Source organism: Penicillium samsonianum (genome assembly GCF_028829775.1).
Source record: "Penicillium samsonianum strain IBT 33392 chromosome Unknown utg000004l_segment0_segment0, whole genome shotgun sequence".
Taxonomy (NCBI): Eukaryota; Fungi; Ascomycota; class Eurotiomycetes; order Eurotiales; family Aspergillaceae; genus Penicillium; species Penicillium samsonianum.
Genome location: NW_026643262.1, coordinates 1,840,188 through 1,867,631, shown reverse-complemented (window position 1 = coordinate 1,867,631; position 27,444 = coordinate 1,840,188). Strand labels below are relative to the sequence as shown.

Here is a 27,444-nt window from a genome sequence, read left to right as displayed (position 1 = left end):
TGATGACCCGATACGAGATGTACCGATAAGGATAGGATATACGAGATATACCTAGTCTTACTAAATATAGGCGAAGGCGATAAAGCAGTGATTGGATGATTGTCTTGTTCAAACGCCCCATACAGAGTGGATCAAAGCTCGTTTCACTCAATTCGCTGTGATACTCTCAGCCTGTTCAGAAACACGCTAGGACATATACGCTTTAGCTTAGTTCCAAATATCGACATGTATTGTAAGCAAATGTCTTATAAGCGACACTTATGGAGCCTATAGAGAGGATAATCGTGGCAAGCCCACCAGCCCAGTGAAGCCCACCAACACTTGGTTGGTGGGTACTACCGGATAGAAAATTTTCACCGAGTAGCAAATTGTAAGAATTACGTATCTTTTATATGGCAATTGTACACAAAAGGTACATAAATACAACATACCATACCTACAATAAACACCAATAAGGGGGAAATGTCTACAAACAAGAGATCTAAAAGGAATATCCGAAAATACATCCAAAATGACATCGAAAAAGATTTTTAAAAGATTACCAAAAAAATACGCCACAGGCCGCATAAGCGGCCGACTATTTTTGTCTAGTGTAAATGGATCAGGTCTTAATTGCTTAGTATCAAACTTAGTATGGAGTACGGAGCAAGAACATCAAGTAGTTATGCTTCTACAACATAGAGTTCCTAGGTAAAGCAAGAAAATGAATGGTTAAACAAAGGATGGTTAAACTTTTATATATAATCCTTTCATGAGATATTTTCAAGGTGCTCTTTACGCTTCTATATTACATATTTAGGATTAATCTTCGTAGTAGATCGATTCTCCTTAAGCTAGTTTGAAAATTAAGAAAATCTACGTTATGCTTATGTTATGCTTATCTACTATTTGTATGAAGCTGTTATACAAAAACCACCTAATTCTTACAATTTGCTACCCGGTGAAAATTTTCTACCCGGTGGTGCCCACAAACCCTGAGTAGGTGTTGGTTGGTTCGCCACGATTACTTGACACTTCGATATTGCTTTGCTCGCTCGGCATTGACCTATGAGCAGACTCGGCTATCCGAGATTCTTCCATTGTTCGGGTCGGTCGCGGGCTATTTTAAATCGGCGGTTCCACAACAACTTGTCTTACCGAGGTTCATATCGAGCGCCTTATATCTCAGGTACCCACACCTTCAGGACTGGGGTTCTAACAAACTCGCTTTTGGGACTGCAGTACGTAGGACCAAAGGACAGGAGGGAAGCCTCAGATTGTATTGGAAGAGAGACAAACTTCCGAACTATCTGTCAACTGAGTATGCGATGCCTGAGGCATCGAATAATGGCCTAAGGCACCCACTACATGTCGGTGGATTCCGTATTGTAAAATGTAGGGTCCAATCAATGGTATTCAACTCTCTGTATTTCTGTATCGGCTCTCTACACAATTTATATGGAGCCTCGATTACATAACATAAATTACGAAAACACATAGGATTAATAAATCCTCCGGTATGCCGGTGTTACTGCGCCGACACACCCCCTCAGCGATCCCAGTATGGGATTGCTGGACCCTGTAGATCTGCTTCCTTCTAGGCTATTAGATAGCCTATGTCCACTATCCTGAGCATCCGTATGAAGCTTTCATGCTTCTGGCGAGAGAGTAATTTGGTGAGTCCATCGGCAACCATGCTTGCCGTTGGAACCCATTTCACCTGAATGCGTCCCTCTCTAACCTCCTATCTCAACCAATGGCGATGAATATCTACATGTCGAAGCTTCGTTTCAAACGCCGTGTCCTCGCTTGTTAACAAGCTAATCGTTCTCTCGTTGTCACAATCGATTGTCATATCGTGGGAGAGGATAAAGCCAAGGTGATCAAGGAGTCGACGCCACCATTGAAGCTGCTTTCCTGCCTCTGATAAGCCAAGAAGCTCTGCTTCGGTAGTTGAAGTTGTTACGGTGGGTTGCTTGCTAGCTTTCCAGTCAACTGGACCCCCGTATGCCTGGCAAATATAGCCTGCTGAGCTCTTTCTGTTAGGGTGATCCCCGTACGAGGCATCGCTTGCAAATTGTACCGAGTCCATTCCGGCACTTGCTGCTCCAGCACTGTACTCAATTGCCAGGTTCCGGGTAGTATAGAGGTAAGAAATGACTCTATCTACCGCTTTATGATGTTGAGGACCGGGGTTGGTAAGAAATTGCGCTAGCCTAGCAGTTGCTTTCGCCGCATCCGGTCTCGTAATGGTGGTGGTATAGCCGGCAGATCTAACCTTTTGCTGGTAGAGATGGATCTCTCTCGGTGTGGCTACACCTTGGTATAGCTTCAATTCGTCAACTGGTAGTGGTGTGTATATAGGTGGACGGTCTATCAAGTTGTACCGGGTAGCAATGCTTGTCATATAGCTATCTTGATATAGCCAAAGCTTCTTTTGCTTCCTATCCCGAAGGATTCGGATATTAAGAAACCATACCGCTTCTCTATGATCTGTAAGCTCCTAATGCGCTTCCAGATCTCGCTCTAATTGCTTTGCTTGTGTCTTTACAGAGGGATGGCTTGCAATTAGGATATCATCCACATAGAAGAAGACTAGTAGTCCTTCTCCAACGAAGACGTAGGGGTCTTCTAGTGCTTGCTGCAACCCTAGCTTGCGTAGTACGCTAGCTGCTTCTTACTGCTAAAGTCGTGGCGAGATCCGTAAGCCGTATAATACTCGACGGAGCTTCCAGCATTTGCCTAGTGCTTGAAACCCTTCTAGCATATGCGTATACGTTTCTTGATCTAGCTTGCTGTTTAGAAATGCCGTGACAGCATCTCGCTGGCGGAGATCTAGATCAAAGGCAGCTACTAGTGTAAAGATCATCCTAGCGGTCCTAGCTGCTAGTGTAGCAGCTCTCTTTTCTTCATGCGAAATCGTTTCAAGATCTCCACGTACACAGATACGGGCCTTTAGCTTTAGAAGGTAACCGTCCTGGTCAAATTTGTATGAGAAAACCCATAGTAGGGGGAGGATCTGCTTTCCTCGGTCCCTTGGTTTCTCACTAACTTCATAAGTCTCCTTTTCGAGTAGAGAATTAATCTCCTTTCTCATTGCTGTGAGGTATCCTTGCTGGAAGGGATAGTTCATGACATCTTTCTAGTACTTTGGCGGTGGTGGGAGATCATCCCGATGGCGTCGAATGCCTGGTTTCTCGGCGTATAAGCCAGCTGCGAAAGCATGTAGTAGAGCCGGTGGCTCTTCATCTTGTACTATAGTGGTTGCATATGCAAAATCATCATCTTGTCTTGCTTTACGTGTTCGACGACCACTTAGTATGTTGCCGGCATCCATATTGCTGGTGATCTCCCTGCTTAGTGCTAGGCTTGGTGGTGCTAGCAATTCTGCCTAGAGCTGTCTTTCTAGCTCATCTTCTTCAATGGGAATAGCTTCATTTTTATGCTGCTGGGCCTAGTCCCTAGCTAGCAATTGATCATCTTGATCATGCATATCCACCCCCTAACCAGGACCAGTACTCGCTTGTTCTTCGTGTTCTTGCGGCGGCGTGTTTGGTAGTGGTGGGTCCTGATCATCCGGAAAAGCACCTAGTAGTGCTATACGCGGTGGTGGATCTTCCTAATCCTTTTTATGAAGCATTTCACCCGCTTGCGCTGTATATAGAGCGCTCGGTGTTGGTAGATATGCTTCCTTATTCACCCCCTAAAATGGGGTGGTATCCCGTTATATGTTAACGGCGTCACTTGCTTCCCGTATTCCACCTTAGGGATCATCCTCTGCCCCGTGATCTTGCTGGTTGTCCTATTCCGGCATACTAGCCCCTTCTTGACTAGTAATCTCATGGTTGATCACCTAGGTGATCTCTTCAACGGTGAGCTCTTCTGGTTCTCTCACTAGTGGTAGTGGAACTGGTTGAGATCTCTCATACTCGGGTGAGTACTTGCGGCCTTCATCAATAACTGCATCTCTAATATGCTTCACTTTTCTAGTGTGTGGAAACCAGATCTTATAAATGTTGGAAGCAAGATATCCAACCAAGAAACCAACCTTAGCGCGGGGATTCATCTTATCTGACTACACTTGCTTTTCAATCCTACAGTATGCTAGGCTTCCATATAACCTAACATTTGCTAGGTTGATCCTCGGCATTGCCGGCGCAAATTCCTTTCTCACTTCCTCCCATGGTATCAACCACCTATTCTCGGAAGCAATATATGATGGTGTACGGTTCAATAACCATACGGCGGCGCTTGTAAATTCTGGCTATAGATCTTTAGGAAGCTTCCCTTCGAGGGCGAGCATCCGTATGCGAGTAATGATCATGCCGCCAGATCTCTCGGCATAGCCATTTATCTCGGAGTGGCCGGGTGGAGTATGATATATCAAGATACCATCGCTTGTTAAGCTGTACTCCGATGCTTTGCCAGCTGCTGCTTCATTATCATAGTGAAAGGCCTTAATTGGCAGCTTCCACTGATTCCTTGCTAGCTGTACAAACTGGTTGATAGCCACTTGACATTCAGGCTTCAGTTCGTGCGTCATAATCCAATGGAATCTCGGTCCTTCTATATAGAAGTGAGAGATCCATCGATGCTTGTTATACGCCGGTGGTAGTTGTATCAAGTTAAAATGGACTCTTCCAAATCGTCCAAAGGTGCGTCCAATTGGCCGTCGTGATATCTGCTTTAGTGCTCGCCCAAGATGACAGGTTTAACATAGTGATTCCTACTCCTCCGTCGATTTCGCTCCTTTATCCTTGAGGACGACGCCATCCACCATAGTAGCAAGCTTTGCTATAGTCCGTGATTCAATGTGGGCTAGGCGCCGGTGCTATACCTCGGCGGAAGCCTTTGATTCCTTCGGCTTCACTGATCTCCTTTGTGTTGGCTGCACAGCATATACTTGTTATGGTGGAGCTTCACCTGGCTCGTCAAAGATCCAGAGATTGAATTGATCCCATAGGTTCATACAGACGACAGGTCTATCGTTTGGATCCCGTATACAATTCGTGCGTTGGCACCAAAGCCCGCCTTTCTTCTTCAGCATCGTATACGACACGAGATTCGTGTGGAAACTAGGTGAGTATAGAGCATCACTTAATGTAATCTCCATCCTTCCTTTGACTGGGTGTCTCCTAATTAGGCGAACCTTGCCTCTGCCTAGCACCTGCGTGGTACTATCTCTAGTTGTCAAATCTATAATATCTGCTGTGAAGTCGACAAATAGATCTCGATTATTATAAACGTGCGTGCTTGATCCGGTATCAAGAATCCATCGATTATAGAGAGAGAGATCACCGGCTTTTGCTATAGATAGCACATGCTTGCTAATCTGTATAGCTTCACCTAGCGACTTGCCTTCATGCTGGTAGTGGTGCTGGCCGTGGTGCTGGCCGTGGTGCTAGCTTTGGTAGGTGGTTGCGAAACTGACTTGGTTTACATACTTAGTCTGCTTAGGCTTAGCATCAGCTACCACCTTATCAACCCATTTCTTCCAGCCTAGGTCCTTCTCTAGCGCCTTCTTTACTCTCTCCAGCTTCTCTTTATATAGGATGAAGCCTTCTGGTCGGGTGGCTTCGTTCATAATCCAGCAAGTGGCAACCTTATACTTTGAACCAGATCTCCTATATGGACAATCTCTCTTTTCAAAAGGAAGCTTCTCTTGCCTTTCTTGCTTTGCTTCCTGGTGCCCTTGCCAGGTTGAAAAGGCGCCTTTCGGAGGAGTGGTCGAGGTGATAGTCTTGACACCTATCTCACGGTTTATTGCGCGAAACGATTCGAGAAGATCTCGAGTATCATACGCCTTTTTGTCCATGATAATCTCCTGGTATTTGCCTTGCCACCAGATCGGTAGTACTTCTTTCACAGCGTGTAGGAAGTCCCTATTAGCATCTCTATCGTTGATACCAAGGCTGATCGCCTGCTCCCTTAGCGAATTCCACTTTTGAAGCCATTGCTCGATATCTCCCGTCGGCTTCTGCATCGCAAACACCTTCCAGTTCATTCGAATCTCCTCCTCATACGCGGTCGATCTTGCGAAACGAGACTTCAGATACACAAGTCTATCATACGGAGTACGATATTCTATCAGAGCGAGGTGGTGCATTGGGTCAAGATACGTGAGGATGTATTCATTTACATCACTCAGTCCCTTTGCTTGTTTCTCCCACCGTGCGTTCTTCACTTTATACACGTCCATTCGATCTCGCCAGACCCTTCGATTCCTTTCGTCACCCTCCTCAGGGTATTCCGGTTCCACTGGTTCCTTTAGGGTATCGGGTCGTTCGGTTGATAGGGTATCCGGGTTACAGTGATCCCAGACGTTCTTTTGCATTGCATATAACTGCACCTTTACAAACCAGGTGAGCCATTGCGGTGCATCCTTCAGTTTTTCGCCCTTCATGGCGGAGAGGATTGATGCTGCCTCCATTGCTGGATGCTTCAATGTTTTGAACAATGAATCAAGGGATGATAGCTTGGTATAGCTTCAGGGTTGCAAGACAACTTCTAGCTGCGTGCTAGATACTATATACCGATATAGTAGTCTTATTCAGTGCGAACCGGGCTCATAACTGTCGGTGGATTCCGTATTGTAAAATGTAGGGTCCAATCAATGGTATTCAACTCTCTGTATTTCTGTATCGGCTCTCTACACAATTTATATGGAGCCTCGATTACATAACATAAATTACGAAAACACATAGGATTAATAAATCCTCCGGTATGCCGGTGTTACTGCGCCGACACTACACTTGCTGTTTGAGGAAATCAGTCCTCCTGTCGCTCTGTTCTACGCGTATTTAATGGTTGCAAGAGAGACCATGAAATGAGTGGGTTTGGCATTTGTACAGCCTCATACAGTTAGCGTCAATTTATGTGGTGAGAAACGGGCCCATTGCTCTCAGGACCAAGGTGATAGTGACCAAATATATACAACCCAATTTTAATGCAGCCAGACTTGAAAGTACATGGCACCCATCCAGAAGGTTACAGTAGTGCCGGCAGACGCATATGCATATAGCTTGTTTGCTATGCTGTCATCCAAGTCGCTGCCCTTTCTAAAAGCACGCTAGGTAGAAGACATGCTCTACTTTCGAGACACATGATGAAATAGACATGCAAGATCTCGCATGTACCTTGTTTGATAAGTGGACCATCTTGTCCTTCCGTCGCGCTATTGCAGGCGACACTGAGGAAGCTGACCGTGCCGCTCTAGAAGCCGCAGTCTAGGACGGTGAGGTCGTAACTAACTATAGCACCGACGCTAATAGCAAGCCTCGTGTACTAGGTGCTTTTCTTCAATATATAGACAAAGTGGATAGACAGGAGTCAGGTATACATGTATTAAACATTTATATATAGCTCAACCAAAAGGGAAATTCTCACCTCCATTCTCACCCTCATTACCCATTTCATAAAGGCACATTCACTGGCGTCCAGTCATTGTTATCTGTAACTTACATACACATTTACCATCTATATTGATTTCCAATTAATTTTGGTAATCCCGTGGAGGATGGGGATCATTCCGATGTAGAGCTATATTACAACAGAAAGGCCTAGGCCCTCAGTCACAGAGATTGGATGAAGGCTAAATTATTCTTGCCGGGCCTTCTAAGTTCTCAATCGTTTACTGTTTGTGAGCAATTCGGACCTTGTATTCCATTTAATGGGATACGTACGCTGGATCAATATACGGCTATTGACACCCTTAACGCATGATCGACAGCTTCCTTCCTAATTCCCGGTCCAGATCCAATACAACGAGCAGCTCCGACGAGGAATCCCATAAACCTCTCAAGATGCAGGCCAACACTGATAAGTTGTTCGGCGTATCTTGGTGGATAAAATTCGCTTGGCAAGTTGTATTGAGCTGCATCGCTTCGAGAGTGATACTCATGAAGAGCATGTCCGACGATGGATTGCTCTGGATTACTTATACCCAGCGCATCATTCTGTCTTGCCAGGGTTGGAATTTCGGATTCTGCTGATTGCGTCACTACTTCATCTGGTACTTCGAGTTCGAGATCTTGCGACTCGATACCAAATGGCCATAAAGTCGACAGGATTCTTGACCGTTGAATCTCTTCCGTAAATATGGCATCCGCATTCTGTATCCAAATATCTTCAAGCGTAGTCTCAGGGATAGTAATTTGGAGCACTTGACTTTGCCCACAGCTTCCCAAGAATATTCCCTTCTGCTCCAGGTACTCCTGCACATCGATCGGCTCTAACCACTCGCCCTGAAAGTCGTGCAAATTGGTGCTAATCTTCGTTCTCGTTCGTCCATGAACTAATTGCTGAGGCCTTAATTTCGGCACCCGAGGGACCACAATGCCATCACTTCCTTCGATCGAGCGATACATATTAGGATATACCAGGGCCATGGATGGGTCTGGATCTTCTGGGAGATACTCGAAGTTGGTTGGCATGGATCGCACGGATTGCATTCGAAGATCGTCAACGGTCACCCAAGTGAGGTGGATTGACAGTGCGGGATGAAGATCATCATCGGTCATGGTTGGAGAAGTCAGTAGCCGAACACCCTCTTCCAAACATAGTCTGAGCAGCGATGCTGCAAACTGTGTTCTGCGGTGAGTTTCTGGTGTCCGAAGAGCCAGGTTCTGCTGCGTGGAGATTGTGGTAGAGAAGCCCATTTGTGATGGGGTCTCCGCTAGGCCAAAGCTTGTAGCGCCAATTCTGGGCGCTGAGGTTGTCGACGGGTAACTGGAACCGGATGATGGTGCTGTCTCATCCGGCCGATTTTTCCTGGCAACGAACCCCTCAATAGAATTCGCTGTTGCATCTTGACAATCCGGCCCAGATCCGTCATGTTCCGGAACAACGTTCTGAAGAGGCTCTCCTGAGTGCGCTTTCTGAGCAATCGAAGCAACACTCAAAGCAGTTTTACTAATCTCCATCGCAATTTTCGGGGGAAGATTGTCTGTTCCGATCGCCAAATTCTGAAACCTAGTGAATAATTTCATCGTCTGATCCAATGCATATTCAAGCCTCGCTATTCTTGCTTTCAAGCCATCTACTTTCATGTCTTTGCGATTTCGATATGCTCTCTGTGCAAGTCTGACTCGCTCTTTCCGTTGCTATAAAGTCAGTTGACTTTAGATTTCTTAGCAAGACTTCGATTTCTTACCGAGTCCTCATGGCCAGGTGATGTGGAGTCGGAAGTCGATTGGATAGGAGGCCGCCCACGCTTTCGCTGCTGTTTTGCAGGACTCTTAACACCGGCCCAATCATTTCCTTGGTTTTTGAGCGAAGCCATATTGACTATTCCGCTTTGCGGTAAAGGGCTTGAGTTTGAGAATGGTGAAATCTTCGGCAAAGTTAGAAATACTATGACAAAGGCTTCCGAAAGGCGAAGACAAAAACACGACAAATTCAAAATAGATATCCAGGATTATATATTGGTCGATAGACGTTGTATGGATGGATTACAAGTCTGCTGACAAATGTATCCAAGGTTTGTGGCTGGTAAACTCTAAGCCTCGATCGACATCTATAGATGCACGTCGGCTTTTACCCTGCCCGATTCGGAAGTATGCATCGATCGACTTACCTCCCCGGGCCGTTTCCGAGTGGAATCGACCAATCATGACAAACCTTGGAAGACACCTGTGGACCAAGATTCGAAGACAAAAACACGACAAATTCAAAATAAAAATCCAGAGTTATATATGGGTCCAGATAGATGTTGTGCCATAAGCCTGCTGACAAATGCATCGTTTATACCTAGGTAGCTGCCCAGGTGCCAAATGCGAAGCCTTACTATACACGTCGGTTTTTTCGCCCGGCCGGATTCGCATCGAAACGCCTTATCTCCGTTCGAGAACCGTGAAATCGACAAATTATGACGAAGACGCCAACACTTGAAGACAAAAACACGACAAATTCAAAATAATATATGTTTTCGAGCTTTGTAATTTGCTTCGGAAAGTGAGCTGTGGAAGGGGAGTATCTTAAATATAAGATTGGGTATCTGTGTAGCTTATTTCTCTATCATCATCAAACTCATCCCAATCATTTCAGTCAATTCCAATACTGCCCAAAAATGGCTGCTCCAGTATCCAAACAAACGCTCGTCGCACTTGCGGCAGGAACGCACACTTGGGTGCCAACTCCTGAAAGCGAGGCAACGCAAGATGAGATCGTAGGCATCTTGCGGAAACATGGAATCACCAATCTTGACACTGCCAGATCTTACGTGCGTATACTAGTTTGTCTCAAAGTCCTATATGGTTTTACGATGTTTTGGCAAAAGTTCCCAGTGGGTTGGTTGGCTGACCTTAAGAATAGGGCATGGGAGCGTCTGAAGAAACGATTGGAAACAAAAACCTCGGAGCCGAATTCAATGTTTGGACAAAGGCTCCCACGGGTTTGGGCGGTGGGGCTGGGAAAAGGGAGAATATCCTCGAGCAGGGACGGAAAAGCAACGAAGCCTTGAGACTCAGTAAGGTGAGCTTTACGGTGACCATCTCCAGACCAACGCTTTGCTGACCATGTTTTCTAGATTCCGGTCTACTTTCTCCATGCCCCGGACGAATCCGTCCCAGTGGCAGAGACCTTGGATGCAATTCAGACACTGTACGAAGAGGGCCGCTTTGAAAAGGTATCCGTCACTCAAGTCCTACCTCTCACCACCCAACACACAGCTTACTCTAAACTCAAAAGTTCGGCCTTTCCAACATGTCCCGACACCAAGTCCTCGAGCACTACAACTATGCGAAGTCCCAGAATTTTATTCTACCAACAGTCTACCAAGCTTCCTACAGCCCCGTCGTACGTGGCATTGAGACCGCCCTCCTCTCCACGCTCCGAGAACTCGGCATCTCAATCCAAGCCTACTCTCCGCTTGCTGCTGGGTTTCTCTCCAAAACCGTCGAGCAAATCGAGAATGGTAGTGGAACCGAACGTTGGGATCCCGCTTCGCCTTACGGGATGGTCAATAGACACTTGTATTACAAGCCGAGTTACATGAAGACTCTACGGGAGTATGGGAAGTTGTCTGAGGAAAGTGGCATCAGTAAAGTCGGTTTGGCGTACCGATGGGTGCGGTATCATAGTGCTTTGAAAGGGGAGTTGGGGGATGTGATGATCATTGGTGCGAATTCTGCGAAACAGTTTCGCGAGGCCGTGGAGGAAATCGAGAAAGGGCCGCTCGAACAGTGGGTGGTGGATAGAATTGATGGGATGTGGGAGTTGGTGAAGGATGATGCGCCAATTGATAACTTGCGAGCTATTAGGGATGTCATTGGTGGATTGAGCAAGTGACCTTGAAAGGCTCCATGTTTTGGGTTTTACGCTCATTTGACTCGAATTTGTTGTGTTAGACTGCTGTGCGACTGAATTGTTTTGTTGGCTGACTACAAGAGAATGACATGCAGACTGTCCCATTCATGAATCGAGGATAAATTATTTGCTTGCTCGTGTAACTTCCAAGAGAAATGTCGTCCGAAAGGCAAAGAAACTGAGGCTGGATACACGATCTCCCGGGTGTAATACGCCTTAGCAACGCAGGAGGCTGCGGGTCCTCGGAGTCACGCTCAGCACATTAGATAAGAATATGGGGCACCTTACTCCCAGAAGCCTTATCGCCAAAGGTCTGCTGCAAGTACTCCCTCTCCTGTTTGCGGAAATTGCTCTTGTCTTGGAAGACTTTGTTAACAAACCCGACCTGAACCAACTCGCTGGCAGGAATCTCTCTGCCAATCATGAGTGCCTCGTTTGCTTTGCCTTGACCCATCCACTGCACGAATGAGCGCATATTAGCGGGTTGCTATTTGCGCCTATCTTCCTGAAGACCACAGGTTCGGTGCATTTCCACTTGATCGTCAACGCGGTTGCGTGCACGTTCCGTCGAGAAATCAAGCCATTTCAACTGCACGACCTCTGGACTAAGGCTGGGAGCTGGGGTGATAAATGGATCTACATGGTCAGGCATTTTGTCGACAGACCAAGTTTCGGTCAGGGCGGGCCGATCCTTCGAGCGAATACGAGAAGACGACAAATCCACAGTACCTCCTGGGCGTGGTTTAGAGATCTGCGGTCTTTTGTCGGTTACGACGATCGAATCTCCCACTGAAGTATCCGAAATAGGCACCGAAACTAAGGCAACAGGATCGGTAGCCGACTGCCCTGAATGGACACTTGGGGAGACTGAGTCATATAGAGAGTCAAATATCCCAATTTTGCGGCTTGGAAGGGGTTGGGATGCTATCCATGAGCTATTCAAGGGGAGGAGACCATGTTGGCAAGGTACAGCCACTTAACGTGGTGACGATCAAGGTACGACGTGACACTGGCCAGAAATGGACTAATCAGTCAACAAGAGAGGTGTTGACTGCGCCCGCTAAATGGAGACCCGTACTGGAAAGGATTTTCGAGTCTGAAGCGCGGAAAAGGAGGTCGAAACTCTAGTAGCATCCATGTAAATATGTATTTACGTTGATTTCGGTTACTTAGTTTTTACTTGCCTACATTTATTGCTTCCTATCGTGAACATTCGAAGACTGCATCAGATACTATTTCTGGCCGGTCTTAACTTTTGCCTAGCTATACGAGTCTTATATTGTTGGCTGCATTGTATTAATTAGCTGATATAATGTATCGCCTACAAAGAAAATTGGTAACATGAATCACGGGTACCTAGGTACTACCTACAAACCAGACCATAATGTTATCTCTGCATTCTGTGCACTGGATCATCTTCTCAGTCATTGATTCCAAGCAATATTACTGACCAATAGATACCCTAGTACACAGGTTACTGGGGCACTTGTCGGCTTAGTGCTGGCACCTGGAGCCAAAGATCAACAAGTCGCACGTAGTATTCAAGCAGCATTTCGCTAGCGCAGCATGACTAGCTACAACCTTGGAAAGGATCCTCTAGGCCTAGATTTTATGGGTTACACATTACTCGTGGTTGACATGCATATTTCTGCTTTGAGACGATATGTTAGGTTACACGACATCAATTGCCTCAAAAGCACGAAAGTCTCACCCCCAAAAGTGGGGCGTATAACTGAATAGACTCCATGCATGATATCTACATGTATGGATGATGTTGTAATATTCCGCCAACCTTATACCTTGTCAGTGTATGAAGGTCCGATCGTGGAGCCTGCAGACATATACTATGACCTATAAAGATGTGCTTAATACGCACCCTCCCTCCAGGGCTAATGTCATACAATTGAAATAACATAGAGCCAAAATCATTCGCTCTCTTCCTATCTTTATTAGGATTCTCACGTTCACACCTTAAAGTCCACAATTATTTACTTAAAAGATGGTGCCTCTCACATTCGATATATCCAAATACCTGCTCTTGCTGGTATATGCAGCCCTTGCCTATAAAGGAATCAAGATCATTTATCGCCTATATTTCTCTCCACTAGCCAAATTTCCAGGTCCACGCTTGGCAGCAGCAACCAGTCTCTATGAGTTTTATTTTGACGTTGTGAGAGGTGGCCAGTTCATGTTCGAGCTTGACCGTTTGCACGACAAATACGGTCCTATCCTCCGCATCAATCCCCACGAAATACATATCAAAGATCCCAGCTTTTACGATACCGTTTACGGCGGACCAATAAATAAAAGAGATAGAGTACCTTCGTTTATTCACTCTGGATTGCCCCGGGCAACCTTCGAGGCTGGGCCACATGGTCTTCATCGTGAGCGGAGGAAATTATTAAGTCCTTACCTTTCAACGCAATCAGTTACAGGCCTCCAGCCTGTCATTCAGGAAAAGGTGGATCTGGTTTGTAGCCACCTGTCCAGAAGGGTCGGTACAGGAGAGTTTCTGGACTTGCATTCTATCTCCGCTGCTTTCGTCGTAGACGTGACGTCTACATTTGTGCTTGGCCGTGCGAGTTGTTATGGATACTTGAATAACGCAGAGATAACAGATGAATGGAAGAAGAATGTTACCAGCGTCTTTGAGGGGCTGGTTCTTCTCAGACATCTTCCATTCGTTTTTAACCCAGCACGCAGGTTTCCTAGGATCGCCACCTTGTTGTACCCTACCTTTTTTTGGGTTGAACGATGCGAAACGGTATGTGTCGTCACTATCTGGCACTGCAAATATACTGATAGAGGATTAGAAAATACGACAAAGCGTGAAATCTGCGTACGAAAAACCCGACGGGAAATCGATGATATCAACTATTCTCTCCAACGAGAAACTACTCGACGACGAAAAAGACCTCGAACGCCTGAGGCAGGAACTGACGTTTTTGATGATTGCTGGGACTGATGCGCCTTCCCAAGTAATGGCAATCACTCTGTTCCATCTCCTTTGGAATCCGAAAACATACCAAGAACTCAAAGACGAGTTGGATGAGGCTTTCCCTGTTCTGTCCGATGCGAACTGGACTAAGTTAAAGAGTCTTCCCTATCTGGTAAGACGGCATCAATCCTCTCGTGTTTTCATATAATACACTAACAATTAGTCGTACAAGTCTGCCGTGTTGAAAGAGGGTCTACGACTTTCTGCCGTTGTGACAACAAGGCTTCCGCGTAGTGCACCAGACGAAGCTTTACAATACGGGAAATGGACCATTCCACCTGGGGTATGTTTTCACAAGGCTTATAAATCTTCTACTCAGTCTATTAATCTTGTTCGTTTATTAATATTTTGATATAGACACCTATCAGCATGACCACCCATTCCATTCTACGAAGCCCTGAAATCTATACCGAGCCGATGAAATTCATCCCAGAACGCTGGATGGGTCCTGCTGAGGAAGTCCGTGTACTGGATAGATATCTCGTTCCATTTGCGAAGGGCAATTCAAGTTGCATGGGTCAAAGGTAAGTAGTTTCTTTACCAGTTCCAGACCGGTGGCACTGATATATCTTAGCATGACCTACTCGTGGCTATACGCCGTGATAGGCACCGTGGTGCGCAAGTTCCAATTGGAGCTTCATGAAACTGACGACAAGAATGTTGAAATTGTTCGAGACTGTTTCAATGGACAGACAGTTCCTGGAATCAATGTGATTAATGTCAAGGTTGCCAAGGAGTTTAGCTAGAATATTCGCTACCATCTGAAATATTGGTATGTTGTGCGTCTGGATTTAGACTTTATTTTATCGCATCTTCTCGGTTTAACATCTGCTATATCCCCCCGGAGTCCCCGGGAGTTTGGCAAATTTATATTTATACCTATTTCGCAATGCATTCTCCCTTTTAGTTTTATCTACTGGCTATGCTTTATTTTATGGAGGGATGGATGGGACGAAGAACATGGCATGAAAGAAACACTATGACATGCATTACTCAGCTCTCATGAGAGAATTACTAAAATTCGGAACACGATAGAAAAGAAGTGCAAAGCAATATAATAAGAACTAACTAAATAAGACCTACCTCAAAGCCATCACTGACTCACGTTCGTGCCAGGCCCTAGGCCCTAGGCCCTAGGCCCGAAAACATAGTCCCGATCAACTGCAAGGCGTCCGGCAGCAATCTCCATCTGGTAGTGCTCAGCAAGTCCTATAACCATAATAATCCAGCCCCGCTGGGCAAGGTCCTGGTCACAGTTCATAACCGGGAACGAGATATAAAGCTCCTCCTGGTGGTGCAAGGCATCATAGTTGGTGACTGTGCAGTCCCCAGAGCGGCAACGGTCAGCCACAACATCCATCAACTCTTCATCGGCAAGGAGGCGGTCTTCAACGGAAAGCTTCACTGAAACCCACCACAATTGGGCTAGGGAGCTGAGGTTCTCGTAGTGAGGCTGGCCATCGGAGAGGAAGATGGTACGTGTGTGCTTCAAAGCCTCTCGGCGTGCTGAATCCATGATCTCAAGGGTTGCGGTAGCTTCAATCTAAATATGTTCAGTTGTTGAGGGGAGTTGGGGGTTGGTTGGCTTTTGATGAACCTGTGATAGGGAGCTGCTTTTCTGTCTGATGGTAGAGACTGGATGGGGGACTCCGAGACTATTTAAATAGAAGCTGTGGGATAATGGACAGTTCTATCGAGAGGCCGTCTTTGACCTGGTTGAGAACAAAGTCTTTCACACTACCTAAGGTTGTTACAAGGCCTTTTATTGATCTTTGACTAAATACTATAACTAAATATGAAGTATAAGGAACAAAGCCTCGAAGCCTTTCAGTGCTACAATTCAAGATCGAAGAGCCAAAGAACAAAGCCTCCATAGCTGTCGGTAAATGCTATTCCTTCAAGGAACTTGGGATTGTAAATGAAGCTTGGTCTGATGTTCAGTTCTTTCAATCAGGGAACAATGGAATTTCTCTGATGGCGTCGATCAGTTCAAGCTAAACCAAGGTAACATCTTGCTATCAAACTTAGTAAACAGTACTTTCTTCCATCGGGTTGGAATTGCAAACTTCATCGTTGCAGTGATGTCCTTTTAGTAGTCTTAACACTAAATGTAGCGTCGCAGCCAACAGTTCGATCTGATCTTGCCGGGATGGAAGTATCCAGTATGCAGTCACTTGTGAGACTCGACAAGATCAGGCAGGTTATGCGTAAATGAGAATTATAAAATTATGACAATGAAGAGCCTGTGCAAGAGGAATCATCGATTTGACATCATTTCCACGTTCCCCAACAAACAAAGGAGAGAACAGATATCAAAGGCCAACCATAACTACAAAGCAAGATGACAAAAGAGTTCATTAATCGTGTACTTAGATACTGGTGTAGGGGTTGTTCTGCCAACGACACCCCGATGCGTCATTTTAATGCATGTTCAATAAGCCAAGGCCTCTCCAAAGCTTCCAATACCATTACTCAACACTCAACATAGTTGGCAGGGAAAGGTCCCTTCTGCCCTCTCAACTCGCCTTCCCACCAATCGTCCGTGCTATTCGTCTTGCGCACGACACGAATGCGGTCTCCTTCCCGGAAACTTAAGTCACCATTTCCCTGGCCATCAAAGTCATACAGCGCCGTGACGAACACTGGACGGGAAGCTGCGGGCGGTGGTGGCGGGGGTCTCTTCTTCCCTAGGGCGGCAGCCATGGGCGATACCTTGGCCTGGAAAGCGTCTATGTTTGGGCCGGCGGGTGATCTCACCACTCCTGATGGAATGGGAGTGGGTTGGGGGCTCGGCATAAATGTGGGACGAGGGGGGTCGAAGTAGTCGCCGCCCGTCGAGAGGGGCTTGGATCCTGCGGTGTTTCCAACAGGAATTGCGTTGCTCCTCTGGCTAATTGTTGATAGCGGCGGAGAGGGAGGGTATTCTGGTACACTTGGAGTCTGGCTCGACGATCCTGGTGTTTGTGATCCCCGGCGGAAAGAAGCTGAGAGCGAGCTCGATGAGGCAGTGCTGTGAATGCGATTTCCAATTGAGGGGCGTTTCTTATTCTCCTGGTCGGCTGCGGCTCGACGCATGGCCTTGCCTTGAGTCAGGGAACCGAAGCTTTCTATTTCGGCTTGCACGGGTTTGAAGGCATACTCCCAGTCTTGGACAACTTGTTCCATGGCTGGTGGCGGGGAGGGGAATCCCTCTTCTTCACAGTAAGTGTGAAGCACTGTGTAGTAGTGTGCAAGCATGCGGTTTTGGATATCGACCTGCGCTTCGAGGATGTATGGCGTCAGGGAGAATATGAGAGCGACCAATGTTGGGAGTCGCTGTCGTAGATCATGGTCGGCAGCTTGATAAGCCTGGATGGCGATTAGTGTTTCTTATTCTATGCGTAATGTTGGACATTGGGGTTTGTACCTCTTTCGTATTGGCAAGTTCTATCTCCGCTTTGGCGAGGCTCACATTTTCGCGATCGGTGCGCTTTGGCTTTTTCATGAGGCTATCAACACGCGCTTGGGAGATTTCAAAGTCGGTCTAGGAGTCGAGATATTAGCGACAACTAATTCACCAAGAACTGTCAACCTTCATTGTGTACCTTCTTGTCATTTCGCTTTTTGATCGTCTTTTTCATTGGCGCAAGGGATTCTTTAGCCTGTGCAGCTGGCTGGGACATGCGAGTATCGACAGCACCAAGTTCCTCCACAAGGTCGGTACGTAGCTCATCGTATTCCTTCCGCAGTCGGTTTGTCCGGGATAATCTGACGGGGTCTGTATCCACGGCTTTGTGGTTGGATGGGGTTTCTGATGAGCCAATGATAGGACCGTAGAGGCCGTCGAACTCATCGACAAGGCGACTCTGGTAAGTTGCGATAGAGACCCAAGCATCACGCCAGGCTTGGGTAGATTCCACAATCTGATCAAATAACACGTATTAGGAAATGCGACAGAACGCGCGTCATCGGGGTAATATTGTCTACCTTTCCCAGAAGCATATCTGCATCATCGAAATCTTTTAGGAGCACAGCAATTTGGCTGTCATCCGCAGACGACTTCGTCGTCATGCGACCAAAGCGCCTCGACATGTTCTGCATGGTGGGCGATGAGGGAGCTCTCAGAAGGTTGTGGGGAACACGAAACGGGGAGAGAGGAATGATAATAGAAGCGTGACACACGGGCACAGTGCTTGAAACAAGAAAGAACTTTAATTCAGGTCAATATTAAGCATTGCCAGATTATTCAAATCAAAATGTAAAGTGATTGGGAAGGAACATTGAAAGAACCTTGGAGCCTTGGAAGGGGGGCCCAACGTCCCATCCCCTCATGACACATAACTCGGCCCCAAAGTGTTTCAGCCTTTCATGCGGCTCTCGCCCCACGGCCCCCTCCATAAGTACTGACCTTTCGGGAAAGAGCTATGTCAATCACCGCTCGGAACCGCTTCTCCACTTTAGACAAATCATATTAAATCAGGGGTAATAACCATCTTATCCCATACATCAATACGGAGTACATGGGGTCCTACAACAAGGATATACGTGTAGTACTTTGAGGGGGCTATGTATTAGCTTCCGCTTGAGTCATAAAATTCCAATGTCCAACCTTGAAACATACAAGAGAAGCTGAAATAAGATGTAAACATTGAAATTGACCTTGAAATCCATGGATGAATGAACTTAACCTGCTGATATAAGAACTCTATCTACCTATCGAACCTCATCTCACACGTGATCTGTACCCACATCGTGGGGCAACTCTTGATTTTCATAGGTTTTATACTTGTAGATATTTGTTTTCTCTTGATTATTTAATCTAAACGATACGATGCAACGGCGAGCGGGTCACCAGAAATGGCCCCCTTCCATTCTGAGTATAGCGCCGTCAGCCTCTCCCCGTCTTGGTATAGCCCCGGCCGTTTTTACCAGCTAACTATAGAACACCGTTTGCCGTATCTTTAGCGACCCATAGAACAAATTCCATATTTATTAGTTAGAATCGGGATTATCTGACCTGAAAGGTGGATTCAGTCAAGCTCATAGCAAATGGGAAAGTTGTGACTCTCATCTTAAACTTTGATCTTAAACCTTGATCTTACCTCGTTAGAAGTCAGTGGCACAGCAATTATTCGTTATAGTACTCTAACCCTCAGTTTCCCAATAAGGACAAAGTCACTTGTACCACCCAATGTAAGGAATTCCAAGGATATATAGCAAACTAACTGAACAGCACCAAAAATAAATCACATTCCACAAGATATTACTCTTTTCCAAATCATATTCAATGAAAATACAAAAACTCCAAGATTTGTAACCATCATATTCATCGATAGAACGCCTCCTCAATCAGTTCACCTCAGATACTATGCCTATACCAATCGAAAGTAAAACCAATCTGCTCAGGCTCACCCGAAGAAAGCAAGTCGAGAAGTCTACGTCTCTCCAGGTCCTGACAAAATTCCTTTTGCCACAGAAATTCCTCTCTATTTCCTTCCTCTCTGTTTCCCACTCCGTTACTTCCTTCCGCTTCGGTTCCTTCATTCAAAAGCCATTTTGTATCCAACGCCAGTTCTGCAACTGTGACATATTGGTTATGCCAACATTTGCTGATGATTTTATCAATCAGTGGATTGCCATCCAGTTTCGGGAAATCCATATTCTGTAGCAAGTCCACGACCTTAGGACCATGATCGTAAGGGTCATCGGTAAGACATCGATCTCCATAGACTTCAAATCCGTAGTTTATCAAATAGTACAGGGAACCGAGGGCGAACTGTTCTGTCCGAGAACCGAGGAAGCCAGGAGTTCCACGATTTCCTTGGTCCGTCTCGTTGTTATTAAATATTCTGCCATATGGAGCCATACAAGCTTCGTACTTCGTTCCGATTTTCGCTGCAGAATCAAAGTCGGATAGTTTTAGTCGGTCACGATCAAGTAGGATATTTTCAGGTCGTAGGTCACCATGAGCGAGGTTAAGTGATTCCAGGAATGCGACGGCTTGAGCAAGATCGTTCATCCATTCCTTTCGTGGGGGTAGGGGTACCAACTTTTCCACTTTAGTAACCACCATAGTTTGTCTATCCAGGATATGGTTTTCTTGTATCCTATGGAAAAGCGACATATCTATTTAGAGTAATTAGTTAGTAGATAAACCTGCTAGCTGCTAATAGGGGTCGCACCTCTCATGTACTCGAGGAAGATGCCGTTGCCTGAAATGAGGAAACACTGCACAATAGAACGGCAAGGCGGATTCTGGGAGAAGATCCGGTATATCTCGAGCTCTTTATCGAAATGTTCCCTTTCAAATTCTCCTGACTTCGGGACCTTGAGCGCAATGCGAGGGTGGACCTCGTAAACGAAAGAGATACCTCCTCTCGAGATCCAGTGCACGTTAGGGAATTGGCGTCGGATATCCATAATGATAATATGTGGTGAGAGGTGAGAGGGGACGCTTCGAAGAGCGGTCACCTAATTAATTCTAATTGGTTCTTAGTTTGCTTGTTTTTGCCTTACTTTTCAGGTCAGACTACTTAGACTTCCTCTCAATTAGTTATTCGAGGTTGGTTCTGACCATGTAGCCACTGAAATTCAGATTCAATTCAAATTTGATTGATAACATTCATAGCAAGTGTATCATGAATTGTATCATTAACTATGAGCTGACTCATGTTCCGGGCCAAAAACCGCAATGTCATGATTGTCTCAAAGCTCCGCTGTATCCATCTTCAACAAACCTTTCTTCCACCATTTCTCCTCCTCCTCCACGGCTGTTATCCGACTCTTCGCCTGCCGGAATCCATGCCCTTCTCCTTGGAAAACCACCAACTTGACATCACGACCAGCCTTCTTCATCATTTCGACCATTTCCTCTGCCTGGTTCATAGGAACGACCAAATCCTCGTCACCTTGAAGCAGCAATAGCGGCGCAGTGATTTTGTCTGCCTTGAAACAGGGACTGCGTTCACGGAAAATGCGGGTTTTCTCGGCTTCATCCGCATCAGGATCAAATAGCAAGGCGAATGCGTAATGGCTCTCGAACTTATGAGTATCCTCACAGAGAGCCTTGACATTGGCTATCCCGTACAGAGAATTGCCACCGGCAAAGAGATTGGCGTAGTCACACAGAGCTTGTAGTACGATGTATCCGCCCGCACTTTGGCCGCGAATGCCGACTCCGTTCTGGTCAATTCGGCCAGTGGATGCTAGGAATGACACGCAGCTAGCAGCATCTGCCGTGTCAAGAATTCCTAATGATATTTTGTCAGCATCGGGAGGGAATTGAATGAATCTGTCACGAGAAGGGCGAAATTCTCACCCCATTGCCCATTCAAATCATCCCGGTATGCTCTGCCATATCCGGAGCTACCTCCATAATTTACCCAAACAACGGCGTAACCTCGAGAAGTCCAGTATTGGTCCGTAGTATTCAGGCCGGTTCCGGTTTGGGACGTTGGCCCGCCATGGACACAGACGATCAAAGGTGGCAGCGCTCCAGAAGGTGACTGATAATCTGGGTTCTGAGGCGGGTAGAAGATGGCATGTGCCATTCCTTTCAAGGTCTTACCGTGGACTCTTGGAAAAGATATGTGCTCTGGCTTGGAAACAAGAGAACTTGGCATAGGGAGCTCGGAAGCTACCTTGAGTGCATTGACCTTGACGGTGTCGGCAATGTCCAATGTAAAGACGGTGCTGAAGCTTGTCTCACTAGAACCAAGAAGGGCTATTTTTGTGTCTGAGAGGGGATTATCTGCCAAAATAATCGTGTCTGTCACCGGCACATTCATGTCTTGCCAGGTGTCGTTCGACAGATCTATCAGTATGAAGCTCCATCGAGCATTCTTTGTGTACGATGCGATCATTGAAGTTGGAGTCAAACACACGTACGTGCAGCTGGAAAAGGAAAATATAGGTCAGCCATCAAATCAACAGCTGCTTCCTCCAGTCAAAATCAATCGTACTTTCCTAGACGCCAGTCTGGCTGCGAAAATTCCACTTCTTCCAGGCCATGCAGAGGCATCCGTTGGCATTCCAAAGTGCCGACGCGAGACCGATAGAGCTGGTAATAACCCGAACAATCGCTTGTGAAGTACAATGTGTTATCAAAGCCCCATCGAGGCTGACTAACACTTTCTTTCTTAGGCACACCAGACACATGGTGAACATCTGTGACCTGACCATTGTTCCACTTGGCCACATACAGGCGGGCTCCTGTCCAGGGCATATCTGGATGAGACCACTGGGTCCAACATATCCTGCTGCCATCCGGGGAAAACTGAGCAGCGTTGTAGAAGTCGTCGCCGGAGGCGATGTTGACAATCTCTTTGGATTGCACGTTCACCGCGACGAGCCGATTCCGAACTTCCGACGGCAATGGCTTGGTGTGGTCCTCTTCGATCGCCAAGATCCATCCCGAATTTGCCTGGCCATCCGACAAAGAGCCTATGGCGGAGGTGCACGCATAACGGAGAGCAATGTCTGTCTTGGTGATCTGCTCAACATGACCTGAGGAGGGATCAAGTCTGTGCAGATCCTGTGTCTCCCGATCAGTAAAGACAACCTGCCCATTGAAAGCGATCATCGACGCGCCGCCGTATTCATGAACTTTGGTGCGAGCATCATATCTAGTAAATTCTCATTAGAGCTGGATTCATACATGGCTGGATCTCAAGTATGTACTTGGCCGGTAAGATATCGCGTCCTTCACGGCCAGAGTATTCGACAATGCAGCCTCGTCCCTGCTCCTTGGGTCGACCCTCAATGACATAAACCTTTCCATTTGATGTCTGAAGAGGTCATTAAAAGATTGTAACATGAGCGATCTTGATATTCATTGAACATACCGCGATGGATTCAAACTGAACACCGTCAGCACCAAGCAAGGTAGAGCTGATCGGGCTCTTCCATTGGCCAAACGGAGCTGTGACTGGAGCACCCATGGAGATTGTAGCAATAGCTGAATTATTCGCCGGATTGATCGAGTTGATAGTCCTGTTGAGAAAGTATACGTGTTGGCAGCGTTGCGAGGCGAGGTTAGAAAAATAAAATCTACCCCGCAGAGACTGCAATATCAGTGAGGCTGACCCGGTGTCGGCTGATATTCAATTGAAAACGACGAACAATCAGATGCCTAATTTAGATGCCCAATGTGAAGAAGGTATCAATCTATTCAAGTATAATACCCAAAATAATAGTCAATTAACTAACCTCTCACCAGTCGTCTGCACAATTTACTTTGTATACACCTAAGAAGGCATTAGAAAAGACATCTACGAAGAACATCCAAAAGGCATAGTTACCTTTAGAGGGTTCTTACATAAAACATTTCTAATACCATCTTGATCCAAATAGATCAGGGTATTCAAGTCTTTGGTCGTCAAGAATAGTCGGCCGCATATACGGCTTTATCGTGTTTTTTTTTTCTTTCGGTAGTCTTTTATTTTAGTCTTTTCTGATAGTCTTTTCAGATATCTGGTTTTATTGATATTTTCAACCTTCCCTCTTTCTCTTCCTTCCTTCCTTCCTTCCTTCCTTCCTTCCTTCCCTCCTTTTCTTTCTTGTCTCAGATATCACCTTTCTCTCGCGTCTTCAGTTTACTTTCGTCAACATGACCAAAGACAGGCAACATATCAAGTGGTACCGCGAATGGGCCAAGTGTGTCAGTCAAAGTTTGAGAAATATCGCACCGGCCAAGCAACCCTCCCACAGTTCGAAGCAACACTTAAACAGCAGCCGAAGGAGACACTGACTGTGAGTTGCGAGGGCTTGCAAATCCAGGAGATTGAATTTGGCTTTGGACTGCACGAAGCACCGCTCGGCCGGAAAGCCTGGATGAATCCTTATCAATTTGTCACTCTACCGAAGGCTTTCTGTGAGTGGAAATGATCACTTTTACTACCTTTATCCAAGCTAATTATCTAAAGTTGATGACCTTCGCCTCACCTCTGACCTGACGAAAAACTTAAGCTTCTTAGCCCGAAATGAACAGCAAGGAAGAACTCTGACCACCAAGTTGATAGAGGCTATTTACAAAGAGCTTCGATATGGTGGTTTTATAGGGCCCGATGATATGACGATGACATGACGATGCTACAAGAAACGATTCATTCTATCCCTTCCTTGTTATCCAACACTTGAACAAGGCCTGAATACTACTGCAAACTATATCGCAAGTTTCCTCAAACATGGCCTCGAAACCTCGCTGCATTCGTCAGTTCCCACAATCTCTTCTCTTAAATTTGTTGCGGAAGATTGATTTCCCTCAAAAGTTTCCTTTCCGCCAACCTCTTTCTCAATATCTACACTACAGCATACCCCATGTGCAGTGAGCCTAAATGATTTCATAATTAGGACTAGCTTTGTTTGCTTCGCCTATGTTGTATAATATAATAATAATACGTGTTTGTATATTTCTGCTTTCTTCCTTTCTCCATTTCTCACTATCAAAGGTTATACATAGAAGTGTCCATTTCACAAATTAGGCCTTTTTCTGCCTTTTTCTACCTCTCCCTACCAAACCGAGAAGGGAGAGAAGACCTATATGAAAACAGACATCTGAAAAGAATAACTGAGAAGAATCTGAGAGGACAACCAGAAAAGACCACCAAAAAGGACCACCCCAAAAGACATCTAAAAAGACATCTAAAAAGACTACCATGAAAGTCTACTAAAAAGAAGACTTGAAAAGGCCGCATAAGCGACTATTCTGTACAAAGTTCTCCGTACGTGAAAATAATTACCCAAGGTAATTTTAAAGTTACAATACGCTGGTTAGAACGCAGACTTTACAATAGGTTGCCCGATTCGTATAGGATCCACTATCGGTGGAGTAGTGGGACGTGTTTTCCTCTTTCAACGCGAGAAACGCGACTAAAACTACATTTCGCGACTCTAATGCAGTCATGACCAAATCAGGTCTTCCAAAATGCTACCATGATGTCCACACCGTCGTCCTCCACGCATCTTCCCCCGACCTCCCCGCAGGCCACTGCCTTGGTTGTGAAGTTTCGCTGCCTGTACACTCACGACCTACGCCGCAAGTCCAAACGATGGCACGATGGCTACCTTCGATATCATAAGTTCAACCAACGTGTTATGGTCTACGATGACCAGGGGAATTTTATCGGCGACCACCACTGGCGATCCCCCGATGAGGTACAAGATGGCGACGAAATGGAGCTGGACAAGGGAGTCCTGATTGAAGTGACTGAGAAAATGGGCACGACTGAGACGGATATCACAACCCTATTCGAAAAAAAGAAATACAGTCAAGGTTCTCCGCAGACCAAAGACCAAGCGTCCCAAGTCCCCCGCGCCTCTGCCTCCGCCTCCGCACCTCTTCGTTCCTCCGGTTCGTCCCAGTCATTTCGCTCACTCAATGATTTGCTGGGCATTAAAAAGACTCCAATCGGGCATTTGGTTTCTCCATACGAGCAACGGAATCCTCCGCCACCAGCCTCCAGCATCCAAGAACCCGAACGACCACCGAAGCGACAGAAGACATTCTCGTTGGTGAAACAAAACGCCGAGCAAGGCTCGCGTACCCATAGTGAGGTCATTGATTTAACCGATTCAACCTATTCAATTCAAGGACTCTCCGCAAGGCAAAGGTCAACTCAAGTGACAAAGGAACCACCCCGAGCCGGGGGTGATTCTACGACTGATGTGCTTTCAGCAAATTATGAGCAGAGGTCGGCAGTCCCGTCAAAACAAACTCGGCCGCAGAGACCCAAATCTCCTTCGTTTTCAAGAGTCTCCACTTCAGCTGCATCTGAACCAATCTCCAGTCGACCAACAGCAGAGGAGGTAGTCCGTACAGCCACTAAGGGTGTCCAACCTGCAAGGCCCCTAGGCAATAAATCGAAAGATGTACCGCCGCCTATGCAACCACCAAGACCCCTCGGCCCCTCATCGAGAGGTTCTCTTCCCACTGTACTCCCAGAAACAGAAACATCCAGGCCTCGTGGAAACTTGCGTGTAGAGCAACCATCAATGAACCGCGAAAATTCGTCGAAAGCTGCGTCACATCCCATCCCCCAACAGAGGTCTGACCCTCCAACGGTTTCAAGAAGCACTCTCCCAAATGTACCCAAACAGTCGTCTGCTGTCCGATCTACAGCACAGGCGCCAGTGCGTGCAGTCACGAATTATGTGAACCCCATCGAACCCGTGCATAACCAAACTTCAACCAATGTTCCACCTCAAGCCAACGTTCTACCTCCCGCCAATATCTCGCCTTCAACAAACATGCCACCTCCACCGCGTCCATCTTCCGCATCTTCCGTACTACGATCTGGGGCACCTACGACGGCTCTACGCATGGGAACCGGAAAGCCGCGCAGAAAACTGATGTACAGTGCTTTGCTGCCCGGCGCTTCACGAACCCCATCGCCGGCAGCCTCGGACACACCACCTGGTAGTGCAACCCGTGAACCCGCCACAAATACCCCGGAGCAACAGTTAGTATGTACCCACCCATTAACCAAGATTGTTAAACTGATTTCTGTGTAGGCTGGCCGCCGCTCCAGGTGATTGCTCAATATCAAATGAAGAGTTTATGCCTTCGAGCTCGACACAATTTATCCTCGACGAGATGATAAATGAATCAGGGTTCAAATCGCCCTCCACAATCAAAAGGCTAACCGGGAAAAGATCTATGGATTCACCCTTGCGCAAATCGATATCGGACCCGACTGCTTTGACTGCCCGCCAGATCCGGGCAGGAGGATCATTCCACGCGGCCGACAAGGAAAATGAGCCCAAAGAGCAAGGCCCCTGGACATCTGAGGCATTAGATTTGTTTGACTTCTGGCCTGCTGGACGGCCAAAACCAAACGAATAAAATATTGTGGTTCGGTTTGAGAGCCGTGCATGAGGTTCTAAGTACCAATGAGCAGGGTTCAACCCAACCCGGTAATACAAAGGACTATCCCCTCCCAAGGCTCTTGTACCCGACGAGGTCTACCGTCTCGTGAGAAGCAACCTCAAAATCGCCGAAACCCCCTCGTCGACCGTGCTGTTTTTGAAGCCAAGGCAGTGAGCAGCTTTCTGTGGTTTCCTGCGAGACAGACTATTCTTCAAGGTTCCATCCACAAGAGCACACTTTGCGAACACATACTGCTTGCAATTCCTGTCGTGGAGACCAGGCATTGCCATCCACAGACTCCCCGCCTCTCTCCCCAACC

At 46.5% G+C, this 27,444-nt stretch overlaps 10 protein-coding genes across 10 annotated transcripts; 4 read left to right on the top strand and 6 right to left on the bottom strand.

The window, feature by feature from the left end:
• Positions 1 to 7,667: 7,667 nt before the first annotated feature.
• On the bottom strand, positions 7,668 to 9,259 carry N7471_007626 (bZIP transcription factor; the record flags this gene model as incomplete). Its single annotated transcript, XM_057280345.1, has 2 exons — positions 7,668 to 9,080; positions 9,131 to 9,259. 2 exons carry the CDS (start codon positions 9,257 to 9,259, stop codon positions 7,668 to 7,670), a joined length of 1,542 nt encoding a protein of 513 aa, XP_057134605.1.
• Positions 9,260 to 10,045: 786 nt separating this feature from the next.
• Positions 10,046 to 11,265, top strand: N7471_007625 (aldo/keto reductase family protein; the record flags this gene model as incomplete). Its single annotated transcript, XM_057280344.1, has 4 exons — positions 10,046 to 10,198; positions 10,291 to 10,449; positions 10,505 to 10,603; positions 10,666 to 11,265. 4 exons carry the CDS (start codon positions 10,046 to 10,048, stop codon positions 11,263 to 11,265), a joined length of 1,011 nt encoding a protein of 336 aa, XP_057134604.1.
• A 280-nt stretch (positions 11,266 to 11,545) lies between these two features.
• N7471_007624 (Crotonase core) lies at positions 11,546 to 11,758 on the bottom strand (the record flags this gene model as incomplete). Its single annotated transcript, XM_057280343.1, has 1 exon — positions 11,546 to 11,758. One exon carries the CDS (start codon positions 11,756 to 11,758, stop codon positions 11,546 to 11,548), a length of 213 nt encoding a protein of 70 aa, XP_057134603.1.
• A 1,524-nt stretch (positions 11,759 to 13,282) lies between these two features.
• On the top strand, positions 13,283 to 15,027 carry N7471_007623 (cytochrome P450; the record flags this gene model as incomplete). Its single annotated transcript, XM_057280342.1, has 5 exons — positions 13,283 to 14,047; positions 14,097 to 14,393; positions 14,445 to 14,564; positions 14,639 to 14,805; positions 14,856 to 15,027. The coding sequence occupies 5 exons, from the start codon at positions 13,283 to 13,285 to the stop codon at positions 15,025 to 15,027; spliced, it is 1,521 nt and encodes a 506-aa protein (XP_057134602.1).
• Positions 15,028 to 15,407: 380 nt separating this feature from the next.
• On the bottom strand, positions 15,408 to 15,797 carry N7471_007622 (uncharacterized protein; the record flags this gene model as incomplete). The annotated part of the gene is made up of 1 exon (XM_057280341.1): positions 15,408 to 15,797. The coding sequence occupies one exon, from the start codon at positions 15,795 to 15,797 to the stop codon at positions 15,408 to 15,410; it is 390 nt and encodes a 129-aa protein (XP_057134601.1).
• Positions 15,798 to 16,753: 956 nt separating this feature from the next.
• Positions 16,754 to 18,361, bottom strand: N7471_007621 (BAR and SH3 domain-containing protein; the record flags this gene model as incomplete). Its single annotated transcript, XM_057280340.1, has 4 exons — positions 16,754 to 17,629; positions 17,688 to 17,804; positions 17,866 to 18,183; positions 18,248 to 18,361. 4 exons carry the CDS (start codon positions 18,359 to 18,361, stop codon positions 16,754 to 16,756), a joined length of 1,425 nt encoding a protein of 474 aa, XP_057134600.1.
• Positions 18,362 to 19,570: 1,209 nt separating this feature from the next.
• Positions 19,571 to 20,680, bottom strand: N7471_007620 (uncharacterized protein; the record flags this gene model as incomplete). Its single annotated transcript, XM_057280339.1, has 2 exons — positions 19,571 to 20,386; positions 20,443 to 20,680. The coding sequence occupies 2 exons, from the start codon at positions 20,678 to 20,680 to the stop codon at positions 19,620 to 19,622; spliced, it is 1,005 nt and encodes a 334-aa protein (XP_057134599.1). The 3' UTR covers positions 19,571 to 19,619.
• A 207-nt stretch (positions 20,681 to 20,887) lies between these two features.
• Positions 20,888 to 23,352, bottom strand: N7471_007619 (uncharacterized protein; the record flags this gene model as incomplete). Its single annotated transcript, XM_057280338.1, has 5 exons — positions 20,888 to 21,510; positions 21,579 to 22,153; positions 22,222 to 22,884; positions 22,940 to 23,046; positions 23,104 to 23,352. Coding segments are annotated over 5 exons (2,139 nt in total), but the record flags the coding sequence as incomplete, so codon positions are not given.
• A 515-nt stretch (positions 23,353 to 23,867) lies between these two features.
• On the top strand, positions 23,868 to 24,344 carry N7471_007618 (uncharacterized protein; the record flags this gene model as incomplete). Its single annotated transcript, XM_057280337.1, has 3 exons — positions 23,868 to 23,918; positions 23,969 to 24,131; positions 24,184 to 24,344. The coding sequence occupies 3 exons, from the start codon at positions 23,868 to 23,870 to the stop codon at positions 24,342 to 24,344; spliced, it is 375 nt and encodes a 124-aa protein (XP_057134597.1).
• Positions 24,345 to 25,192: 848 nt separating this feature from the next.
• Positions 25,193 to 27,101, top strand: N7471_007617 (DNA helicase ZGRF1-like domain-containing protein; the record flags this gene model as incomplete). The annotated part of the gene is made up of 2 exons (XM_057280336.1): positions 25,193 to 26,718; positions 26,771 to 27,101. 2 exons carry the CDS (start codon positions 25,193 to 25,195, stop codon positions 27,099 to 27,101), a joined length of 1,857 nt encoding a protein of 618 aa, XP_057134596.1.
• Positions 27,102 to 27,444: the final 343 nt, after the last annotated feature.